At 28.9% G+C, this 12903-nt stretch overlaps 2 protein-coding genes across 2 annotated transcripts; one reads left to right on the forward strand and one right to left on the reverse strand.

Moving 5' to 3' along the window:
- The first annotated feature begins 486 nt into the window (after positions 1-486).
- Positions 487-3702, forward strand: LOC107026219 (tetraspanin-8-like). The gene is made up of 2 exons (XM_015227112.2): positions 487-1420; positions 3196-3702. The coding sequence occupies exons 1-2, from the start codon at positions 923-925 to the stop codon at positions 3496-3498; spliced, it is 801 nt and encodes a 266-aa protein (XP_015082598.1). The 5' UTR covers positions 487-922; the 3' UTR covers positions 3499-3702.
- Positions 3703-6456: 2754 nt separating this feature from the next.
- On the reverse strand, positions 6457-11007 carry LOC107025637 (WAT1-related protein At4g30420-like). Its single transcript, XM_015226399.2, has 7 exons — positions 10813-11007; positions 10116-10187; positions 9903-10019; positions 9210-9465; positions 8113-8271; positions 7665-7813; positions 6457-6937 (listed from the first exon to the last, which is right to left on the reverse strand). Exons 1-7 carry the CDS (start codon positions 10986-10988, stop codon positions 6703-6705), a joined length of 1164 nt encoding a protein of 387 aa, XP_015081885.1. The 5' UTR covers positions 10989-11007; the 3' UTR covers positions 6457-6702.
- Positions 11008-12903: the final 1896 nt, after the last annotated feature.

Raw genomic sequence — 12903 nt, forward strand, 5'->3', positions numbered from 1 at the left:
CGAGTTTATGAAATAATTTTTAAGACTCGTTACAAATTTGAAAGATAAAAAACGCGATTAAACAAATATTGGTTCATGCTTAAGGTGGAATTAAAGCTCAATACTAAAACATATACTATACGTTAAATATTGGTTCATGTTTAAGGTGGAACTAAAGCTTTAAGTTAATAGATTCGTACACAACTTATGTAATTATAAAATTAAAGTAATTTAATGTTTTTTAAAATCTTAATATTATGTTATGTACCTTATTTTTATTTTTATTATCTTATAAGCATAACGATCCATTTGAAGATATTTTTTCTTTCTTACTTTTTATTCTCTTCCATAACAATAATTCTTTTTATTCGTAATAAAAAATTGACGGTTACGTTTTGCTAACAAAGGTGGGACCCACTCTTCGTATCGATGAGAAAATCTTAACGTAATTGATAAAGTATTAAAGAAATTATAAATTCGAGATTGTGAAAATAAACTTCTTACGAAATATAGAGTAAGACTATATACAACACACTCGTAATTATGTTTTTTGAAAATTGACCGTATAACAAAAGCTTAATGCATCGACCCGATCTTTCCGACTCTCAAATTAGTTAAGTCCACGCGCTACACGTCTTGGTAAACTTCTTAGCCCCTTCCTCTCTCCCTTCCCACTCTCTTCTTCTCCATCTCACCTATAACTTCTCCAGTTTTACATATATATATATACCTATAACTTCACCAAAATCATCTAATCTCTCTGAAATTCAGTTTTCTCATCTGGGTCTGTCTTGTTTTTGATCATTCTTGAGTTTTTCTCTTGTGGGTATTCCTTGATTTTGCTCAAAACCGTCAAATTTTGAATCTTTTTGTTGTGGGTCTGTCTTGTTTTGCTCAAAGTTTGAATCTTTCTATTGTGGGTGTCTCTTGAAACCCTTGAAAAATGGTGCGTTGTAGTAACAATTTAGTGGGGATTCTGAATATAGTGACACTTTTGCTGTCGATCCCAATTATAGGAGGAGGGATATGGTTGTCAAAACAAGCAAATACAGAGTGTGAGAGATTTCTTGAAAAGCCAGTAATAGCAATAGGTGTTTTTATATTGCTTGTTTCATTGGCTGGTATAATTGGATCTTGCTGTAGAGTTACTTGGTTACTTTGGGTTTATCTACTTGTTATGTTTTTGTTGATTTTGTTGCTTTTCTGTTTCACAATCTTTGCTTTTGTGGTGACTAATAAGGGTGCTGGTGAAACAATTTCTGGTAGAGGGTATAAGGAGTATAGATTTGGGGATTACTCTAATTGGTTGCAGAAAAGAGTTGATAAGCATTGGAATAGAATTCATAGTTGTTTGCAGGATAGTAAGATTTGTGATACCTTGATTCAGGAATCTAATACTAAAGCTGATGATTTCTTCAAGAAACATCTATCTGCTCTTCAGGTATATACATATTTCATTTGAGTTTTTAATGTTTATGCCTCTGTATTGTGTACTTGAGTTGAAAAAATGTTACTTTTTATGTGTATATAGTAGATGGTGTATGTAATACATGATGAAAATCCTGTCTCCGTCGCTGGTTTTGTTTTGTATGTCAAAATCATGCTTTAGGGAAGGAATATCATGCTTTTATATATATGGTCAATATAAGTTTACGTGTATATAGTAGTTGATGAATCTCCTGCCTCCTCCGCTGGTTTTGGTTTTTACATGAAAATCATGAGGGGGACCCCTTCACCGGAATAGTACACCTTATATATAATGTCAAGATAAGTTTATGTGTATATAGTAGATGATGAAAATCTTACCTCCATGGACCCTTATACCGGAATATATAAGTAAGGTCAAAATGTTGTTTTTACGTGTATATTGTCGCTGCTGGTTTCGTTTTTTTTTTGTTCACGTTGTGTGTGCTTCTCTATGGTATGTGTTATTTTCTAGATCTATATATGTTCTTGAATAAGCTAAGAGGTAACTTTTGGTCTTGCTTTTATGAAATTTAATTATTTGTTTATGAATTTAGGGGGTTTTAGTCAGTCCTTACAAATGGTTTTGTTCAAATGTTTGTTGTTTAATTGAATGTAAGGACCTACTTTTGACTATGTTGTTCGGACTCTCCAAAAATTATTATCGCACCATGTTAAACTGTAATAGTTTCGGAGTATTCGACATGTCCCGTTGATACTTTTGAAGAGTATGAGCAAAATAGTTTTGGTAGCTGACCTATGCTTGTCATGCAAATAACTACTCAGTAACTTTCCTCTAGTTAGTTATGAATTTTTTTTCGCTTTACTGTATATAAAGTTAAAAAAACTTTAGGACTTTGACTCTATTGGTGATAGTGGTTATAATAGGGGATTTTGTGTAAAGGGTTACACCTTTACAATCATTTAAATCAGTTTGGTGAAAATGATGATAAACCTTTTTATTTTTTCAGAAAAAAAAAAGGGGCATTATGTATAAAGGTATTCATACCTTTAAATATTTCATTTCTAAATGTGGTTGTTGAGTTAAAAGAGTTGATCCTTTTTGTTTCCTCAAAGAAAAAGCTTGAAAATATTGTCTTAAAGATTGAGTCTTTTTGTTAAAAGGCAACTACTTAAAGCATTCATCTTAATTAGACTGCATTGGTGGAGCCACATGTTGGAAAAGTTATACTATGCGAATAGGAAAAAAATATATTTTTGTATGTACATGCATTTTTGAATACCTTTGACATTATATAACTATATGTTAACCTTTCGAGTCCCCTTGTAGGAATTTCTCTCTTCCACTATCACTCTTTTTGAGTCCCCTAGTTGGAATATCTTTCTCCGCGACATTTATGTAACATTTTGAGTCCGCTATTCGGAGTTTCTTTCTTTGCCACCATAAGGTTGTGGTTGTAACATAGGTGAAAAATGCATCATCTTTGAGATGGAATGTTATAGCTATAATTCATTTTTCTAGTGCCTACAAGTAATTGTTGCTTTTAGTATATCAACAATTCTGTTTTATTACGTTGCGTGATTAAATCTAGTGTACAACTTGCCACATGTTTTGTTCTTGTTCCTCTAATGTGACCTCCCATTCTGTGGCGTTTTGTTTTATAAAAAATAAGTTCTCAAGGGAATCATGTATGCTTATGTGTGTGTGTTTTGGGAGTTAACATGCCTCGTTGAATTTGATTTACGTAGTTTTCTTATTATATATCCTTGACACGGTTAACTATCTTGCAGTCTGGTTGCTGCAAGCCATCGAATGACTGTAACTTCCAGTACGTGAGCCCAACAAACTGGACAAGATCATCGACCTCATCCACTACCAATCCAGACTGTGCTACATGGAGCAACGAGTCAAATTTATTGTGCTATGGCTGCCAATCCTGCAAAGCTGGGCTGCTAGACAACATCAAGAGTGATTGGAAGAGGGTAGCTGTGCTCAACATCATTTTCCTCGTCTTCCTCATCATCGTCTACTCTATCGGATGTTGTGCTTTCAGGAACAACCGAGAGGACAATGCTTGGAAGCGTTATCCTTAAACACTCTCTGTTGAGTCTCGACTGCTTTATGTTGCGTATCGTATAGACTATAGATCACTTAGTATGAGTTTATGCTCTTTCTTGTACAGAGTGTATTTCTTCTGCTAGACAATTTACTTATGGCTTTTGGATATATGTGAATTCCTATTATTGAATTCTTTGTTTAGAATTGTCTTCTTGATTAGATGGAGTCTTTCATCTACATTTTTTTCTGTTGAACAAATTTGTGTTAGATTTGTATGGTGGAGAATTTTGCATTTCTTGGTATTTTGTGGGACACACTCGTGTTTGATATCTGTATTGAGGTTTGATTAAATTTAGAAAAATTCATATCGAGAGTAAAGATGTGCACTTCTTTGATTCGATAGAGCCTTTGCATGGTGGAGAGTTCTGCATTTCTTGATATTTTTCTTTTGGTTTCACTCGATGTTTGATACTTGAATAGTGGTTTGACTAAGTTTGTATTTGCTTCGATTTTTTTTAACAACAGGAATCAGAGGTGAAATGCTTTTGAACAAAGATAACTACGTATACTAAGAATGACAAATACATTTATCACTTTGACACGATTGATTTTAGTTATTTCTTGATTTGATATTGTGGATGAATGGTTGAGCAATAGTTAGAAGATAAATTCTATTCAAAAAATTTTTCCGAAGATATCTTTAATTAAAAAAGAAAAAAAATATGACAATTTATTGAGTTGGAAGAAAATACACCAAGCTTGTCATTTCTAATAAAAATGCTTTCTCTTTTTGATCAATTTTATGCGATACAAATTCAAATTACGGTGAAGTAAAACAAATATCAAACACCACCTAAATGGATTAGCTACTTTACTTGATAAAAATAAAACACTTGAAAAAGTTGTTGATATGACAAAAATTCATTAGTCAGTCAGAATAAAGTAATCCTATTTATAGATGTAGTACTTTATTTACATGAATTAGTTATACATTCATGATTAAGGCTAATTAGGTATATTTATTTTATTATATAGCTTATATTTACGTTCAAATTTTAATTTTATATTTCTTTTGAAGTATTAAATTTGTAGCCTTTTTGCAATCGAGTTAAATATTGTTTACTGTCTGATAAGGATTAACAATCTTGAAATAAAATGTGAGATTTTTTTATACACATAATTGAATTTTAAATTTTAAAATTTATTATTTTGAAATTTATATATTCTTAATTCTGAAATATCATACCTTTTCAATGATCGCCTCATTTTATTTGCATTGTTAATAAAAAGTAGAAATTTTTATTTTTTAAAAAAAGTAAAAGAAAAATGAAAAAAAGACTATTTAGTCTATCACGAGGAGAACTCAATTAATGATAAGTTTATCAAAAGCAAGTTATAATTGAAGCCATTAATAAAAAAAGATCCATTTTTTGAGCTTTTTTTTAACAATAGGAATTATAGGAGAAATGCTTTTTCAAACAAAGATAATTACATACTGAATAATAAGAATGAAAATATATTTATCACTCGATTAGGATTGATTTTACTCATTTCTTGATTTGATATCGTGGATGAATGGTTAAGCAATAGTTAGAGATATAGCAATTTATTGAGTTGGGGACATATGTTGAGACATGTGTGACGTCCCGCCACAATTCTAGCCAAATTTGACGTCCGAATGGGGGGAGGAGGAGCTAGAGTCTTGAAGAGGTTTGCAAGAAGGCTCTAGAACCTTCTAGTTTTATGGAGAAGACTAGAGAATTTCCTAGAATTCTCTAGAGCACTTTAGATCTTTATGGAAGAGTTTAGTATATTCTAGATAATGTAGAATTCTCTAGAATATGAACTAAAGTGTATTTAGTAGAAGGACTTGTATAGTAAATTTTATTTACACTAAGGCCCTTAGGATATAGTATAAATAGGAGGGCCATTCATTTGTAAATCATCCCTCCAACAACCAAGTAAAGTAGTAATACAAGGTTCCTTCTTCTAAAGTTCTATTTGCCCTTTCTAAGTCTTTTTTTGCATTCTCTTAGCGTTCCGAGTCGTAAAAGCTTATTTGAGCTTACGAAATTGTGAAAGAATCGTGAGTAAGTTGTCGAGTGCCGCACGGAGTCTTAGCGAATACTCTAAATCCGTGACACATGTCTAATTAATTATTTTTGACCCACCATTTCATGTTCAATTTGCTAGATATGATGTGATGTATCTTTTTATTATTTTATTTTTTTCTTTTGGTTTTTTATTTAAGTTAGGAAGATTAACAAAATATTATATTTATCGCTCATTTTATTTGGAAATAAGTTATATCGAGATTAGTTATCTCAAGATTGTTATCTCATCCTCTTTACTACACTTTCAAAGTAAATTATTTCACGAGTTACTTCCAACTAAACATGGAATAAACTTATTCTAACGTCAGTCATGACATGCCAATGAGTATTCATCACCATAATTGTTTTGGATATGAGAACAAATTTAGGGAAGAACAAAGTTGGTCCAAAAAATTCAAAAAATTTATGAACTAACACATATCGAAACTCAAAGTTCATATATATATATATCACAATTCACTTATATCCGTCTTCCTTTTTAATATTTCGTGAATGTTGTTAAGTGATGAAATTAAAACTTTTTTTAAAAAATCATAAAGGTTCAATATTTATAGTATGTAATATATGAATAAATAAAAAGTTGGTCCAAAAAATTTATGAACTAATACATATCGAAATTCAAAGTTTATATATATATATATATATATATATATTATCCAAACACCGTAAAAATGCACAATTCACTTATATCCGTCTTTCCCTTTTAATGTTTGGTGAATGTTGTTAAGTGATAAAATTAAAAAAATCATGAGGGTTCAATATTTATAGTATGTCATATATGAATAAATAAATAAATTTCTAACTATGATAAATAAGATAACAAAGAGAAACTTTATGATTAAAGAGAAACAACTATCCAATGAAAAATATAATTCTAAATTTCTAATCAATGGAACATATGTATCACTTTTATTAATAGAGAAAAAAATAATAATACAGCAACAAGATTAATCCCTAAAACAATAATACATATGAAGGAATTAAACAATAACTACTTGTAACAATTCTTTTGTCCCAAGAAATGATTCATCGAAATAATAAATCACTAATCATACAATTGCTATCGACACATTTGAGATCGTCAAATGCTCGAGAGTTCCTCTATTTTTAGAATTATTTTTTACACTATTTATCATCTTCATTGTTTGTTGATATTTTAGTCAACAATGGTTCCTCTAAATCTATTTTACAACTTGTAATCAAATCTAAATTAGAATCTTGAATTATAATTGTTGTTTCTTGAATATTGTGTTGCTTTACTGGCTCTTTATCCACAATAATATTTTCCTCTTTTTTATCCTTTGATTTTCCCCATAATACCACATATAGTCCAAAAATCACAGCAAGTGATCCCACCAAGCTGAAATTCAACAAATAATAAAAATCATTAAACAATCTTATCATAATACATAATATATAATAAATCCGTCATTTAACTTGGTCTCAACTGATATTTATAGCTTTCAACTTTGAGTATGCACAAGTAGACTGGTAAATTTATAAGAAAGTTGAACAATAGACACACACGTCTTACATGACACAATACATGTTGAACACCACGTAGGACGTGAATTGCCATATAAGACTTTATGTAAGACACATGTGCCTGCTTGTTTAATTTTATACAAGTAAAAATGTATACTTGTATGTACACACAAAATTAAAGGATATAGATATTCAACAAATAATAAAAATCATTAAACAATCTTATCATAATACATAATATATAATAAATCCGCCATTTAACTTAGTCTCAACTGATATCTATAACTTTCAACTTTGAATATGCACAAGTAGACCGGTAAACTTGTAAGAAAGTTGAACAATAGACACACACGTCTTACATGACAAAATACATGTTGAACACCACGTAGGATATAATATCTGCTTGTTTAATTGTATATAAGTATACTCGTCTACTTGTACGTACACATAAAATTGAAGGATATAAATATCAACTAAAGCTAATGGACACATTTAAAAATTACCGATAGATAAATACAAAAATCATCGCTAATTTTTTTTTTAGTAGTAAACTTTTGATAAAAATATATTATTAGCTACGAGTTATTTAGCGATAGATATACCTTCCAGTGTACAATTCTTCTTTCATAAATGTTGAGGCAAATATTGTTACTATAACAGTGCATAATGGATTGAACATTGCTGAAAATAATGGACCTCTATGTGAAATACACCAAGCTTGTCCAAAGAAAGAAACTGCTGATGAAAATCCCTATTTATATATAAAAAAAAAATACAAAAATGTTAGAATAATATTTTTCAAATTAATATTTTCGAAGAAAGTCATTTTTGATATTTAGTTTCCAAACACGATGTTTAACTTTATATAATATTTATATCAATGTCTAGACGCATGTGCGTAAGACCAATATATTGATTAGAATTTATCTTTTACTCACCAAATAAACATCAAAACACTTTCGAAGAAAATATATTTTCATTTTTATACGAAATGACTTTTATCGTACCAAATAAATAAATAAATAAAAGGTAAAAGAAGATAATACTTACAGTGTATAAGCAAGAAATTAGCTCTAGAGATGAATTTATTTTCCAGCTATTAATATTAGGTTCAATGAAAATTGTTGCAAATCCAGATTGAATTGCAGCAAATAGACATAACCAAGCTGTTAAACATAAATGATCTGGACAATTTGCTGATAATGTCACCTGTTCACGAGATTCAAAAGTTATTTTTTTTAAATTTCAAATTATATGTCATGTAAAAATAAATCAAATTGAATTTAAAAGAAGTAATAAGTAGCATTGACAATAATAATAACATGCCCAATAAAGATCCATACGTGTGTCCTAAAAATGTTGCGTGTATAAGATCTTAACTCTATCTAGAAGGGTTATTTTTAAAAGATACTCGACTTATGTATCACACGAAAATAAAACGAGCAATTAATTTTCAATTAATACGTGATATCATAAATTACATTATCAAGTTAAATATAATAAAAAGATATATAAATCAAAGTTTATATTAATGTAATTTAACATGTTATATCAAATAACTTTGTGTTATAATTCTTGAAAACATTTAAGTAGTATTATTTTTGGTAATGAAAAGAAGAATACTTGTTTGAAATAATAAAAAAAGAATATTTAGTCATTAGGAATATTCTAGTTTGAAATACTCAGCTTTGACCCCCTTTTTTAATAATAATAATAATAAAAAATGCTAGTTTAGAAAAAAGGATAATATCTTTTACTTTATAATATTTCACTCATGCTATGTATCGTCAACGATTAAATGTGAAGCTCAAAATTAAAACCTCTCATTATGGTTGATGAGATTCTATCCAATTGACATTTTTAATTGTGACGTTGGTTTTTTCTTCATTGAATATAAGTATTTTGTTTTGTTTTATACAATTAGTATTTAAAATTTACTAGCCTTGCTAAATCAAACACGCACAGTATAAAATCTACTAAATAAGAAGATGCCTGTTATCAATAATTATATAACAATAATATAGACCCGAGAGAGTGAGTTTACACATGTCTTACTTCTACCTTTATGGAATTTCGATTGAAAATACGACACTATCGTATAAAAAAAATATAAAAAAAAGAGAAGTACTGGTAGATAAAAAAAATACCTGCAAAATGAGCCAAAATGACCAGCAAATAGCACTTGCAATGAGCAAAATTACACCAAGCATCCAATTAGAGTCCAAATTATCACTATTTTCTTTGCCAAGAATTAATAATAATAATCCATTTGTGGGAATAAATTGTGAATTTAGCAATTTTGGCCCTTTAATTAATGCCATTGCAACAGCTCCAGCAACACATAAAATTGTTCCAATCACCTTTGCTATACTCCTCAAGCTTTTCATTTGCACTTTCTCTAACCTAATTTTTTTTTTATAAAAAAAATACAATTAAATTAAATGAAATATCGATCGATAACACTACTAGAAAATTGCTAATTTTCGATAAAAATTCCATCAAAATTCGATTTGTCGACAAGGAATTTTCGATCGATATACTCTATTGGAAAATGTTATTGACGAGACATATTCTGACGAATTTCATGAGTGATTTTGTCATCTAAATAGTAAAAATGTGAATTGGAATATTCATTGGTATAAAAATACAATAAAATCACTAATTTCCAATAGATGTCCTATCAGAATTTGGCTCGTTTGCAAATTAATACTCTACCAGAAACGTTACCAATAAGCCAAATTTCATAAAATTAGCGATTTTTTAATAGTATGAACCATAATTTTTGACGATTTTTTTAAAAATAAAAAAATGTGAGTTTTTTTATTTTTTTAAATACTTACCCCATGACCCATGCCATGAGAAAAGTGAATGCTGGAACAAGATTTCCAGTTGCACTTGCAATTGAAGATGAAGAATAGTACAAACCAGAAAAATATATATTCTGATTTATTGTTACACTGCATAAAAAATAGAGATAATTAAAATTAATAAATCTTGTTATTTATCAAAAAAAAAATATATTGAAAAAGAAACAATATTATTTGCTAACTTACCCAATGAGAGCAGCCAAGAATATCAACCAAAAACTTTTCCATCCCAAGCAATTACTATTGCCTGTTTTCCTTCTACAATTAAAATTTAAAACACATAAATAATTTGCAATTTTAGTATAATTTAGAACAATAATATAAGTCCCTACAACCACAAAGAGTGTGATGGCTTCCTACATGTTTAACTAGACGTCTTGGGTTAAAAATTTGGGAATGGAACCCCTTCGTAGGGGGACACTTTCCTTTTTAAACAGATCTTAAAGAACATGACTCTGAATTAGTCGAATCAGTGAGACTAATTAGATACTTAATGGTTTATATCAAAAGTACTAGATCATTAAGAACACAAATTTAAATTAGTCAGATCAGTGAGCCTTATATACCAGATGATTATATCACAAGTACTATAAAATGTAAGTTTATTCTCTTCGCTACATTCATAACATATTTGGTACGACATAAATCTATGAAAATTATTGTTCAAAAATATAAAATATAATCCAAAATTTGACTAGGGTGGGGTATTTGCCTCTTGTAAAGAGTCTTGTATCGAAAAAAGCAGGACTCGATGATTATTTAGTTTCCTAAAACAAAAAATTATAATTTTAATAAACTGAAATCCCCTAAAAACTTTTCTCGAGGAATGGACCAGACATGGTGTGTGGGTGGGGCAAGGGAGAAGGGTAAAATATACGCATACCTTGGCCCGAAAGCAATAGGAGCAATAAGGAGAAATGCTATAGTTTGCCTATAAACAACAAAAACTCTAGCACTCAATCCTTGTACAAGAGTAACTCTAGTACATAAAGTAATAGCAGCATACATAAATTGCAAAGCAATCATAACAATTGTGGGCTTGTAAGTTTCAAACCCCATTTTTCTTGCTATATAAAAAATAAATAAATGTTTTAAACAAAGACTTGTGATGATTTGCTATAAGAATTTTCTTGATTTATAAGCAAACCAATTAGAATAAAACATATTATTTATTAATTAATTAATTAATTACTTTATTAGTACCTTAGTACAACTGTATATTATATTGCACTACAAAGCAACTAGTAGGAAAAATGAAAATTCAAAAGTAACATGATGTGGATCCATGAAGGTTCCTAGCAATAGTTAAAGATGTGATATTTTTGGGTTGTGATTTTACATAATTTTTATATTTTTTTGGGAATTTGATGAAGCTAGCTTTAATAATACACGTGGCGCTACATGAGCATACCGCACAAGAATGTCTTTGTAACTGTGGCGCCACATGGCGCCACATCATGCAAAAAGTAAGGGAGTTACTATAATTTTTTATGATGTTATTTATTACAAAACTATATTGTTATTGGGTATAATTCATGAACTATTAAATAAAATTGGCGGAAAAAAACATTATTAAAATAAAAGTTATAACAATATTGGATCGATTTATATGTTCAGAATTCATAGTTAACTCTGAATAATGAATGAAATATTTGTCTCTCATCGATCATATAATTATTAGTCATTACAACTAATAAGCTATGTATGATGTCTAAGGTTTGACGGGTCCTTTTGATCGATTTCCAAATAATTATTCATATACCCCAACCCATCGATTGAGTAAGTTGGATAAAAAAAGTTTTAGAAGACTAGACTTTATTTTTAAAAAGAGTTGATAATAATGGTTTCTTGTACACATACCCTAAATATTTTGAATTTGATGCACATATGTAGTAGAATTTCATGCGGTATAAGAGTCAAATTTTAGCGAGCACTTTAATCTATCGCGATTAACTTATCTATTCATGTTCTATATTGTTATAAACTTTCCTCGATCATTAACTTGTTGATCAAATCTATCCTTTGAGTCCATTGATTATGTTATTAATATTGTTGTACACGTATAAAAATTTCAATTAAAGCTATTAAATTCTATTGAATTTATATTCTGACTTCGAGCTCCACCCTTGACCATGATCTAACATATGATGACTTTGTTTCTTTTTAAAAAAATATAAAATAAATTCAAGCCAATAATTTTTGAGTTGGATACTCAAGTTGTTTCACTTCATACATAAAAGTTTTTTCTTTAATCAATTATATCAAGACTATTTAAATGAAAATGAAAGGTGTCTATGATGAGTAGCTGAGTCAGAAGATTTGGAGTTAGCAATAAAATAATGTCAAAGAGTGCTATTTGGCATGATAAAAAAAAACAAAACAATAACAAAAAACATTTATTCTGTCATCTAATATATGATGACTATGTTTCTTCATTTAAAATATTTAATAAAAAGTGATCTATATATCTAAATAATATAATATATACTGTCCCATGTTCAATTTTATCAAAACATTTTTGAAAACATCCATGTGGGACTACGTAAGTATGAAGTGCACTAAATATTTATTATAAAACAAATCATAATCATATGAGATTAATATTATCAGTGGAGTTTAAATATTTATTAAAAAGATTAAAATCATATCAAATAATTTTCAATTGAAGAAAATTCAGATGAAACCATGTGTACGATAACTTTTTTTTTTATCGATGCAAAATTTGTTATAGCTATTCTCCGGATGAATAAGGTATAAATCTCATTTGTAAGTAGTGAGTAGTAACCAACGAATCACACAAGAAAAGTAAAATGTATTAGATAAGTCTTATGCGATGAATTTAACTAAAAAAAATATGTAAATGTTAAATGAAACCCTCCATTTTGAAAGGTTATCTTGCTCAATCAATTACTCGATTTCCTTCGAAAGCTCTTCAAGTTAATATTAATCATAAGATTTTATATATATATATATA

Source organism: Solanum pennellii, chromosome 7 (genome assembly GCF_001406875.1).
Source record: "Solanum pennellii chromosome 7, SPENNV200".
NCBI lineage: Eukaryota > Viridiplantae > Streptophyta > Magnoliopsida > Solanales > Solanaceae > Solanum > Solanum pennellii.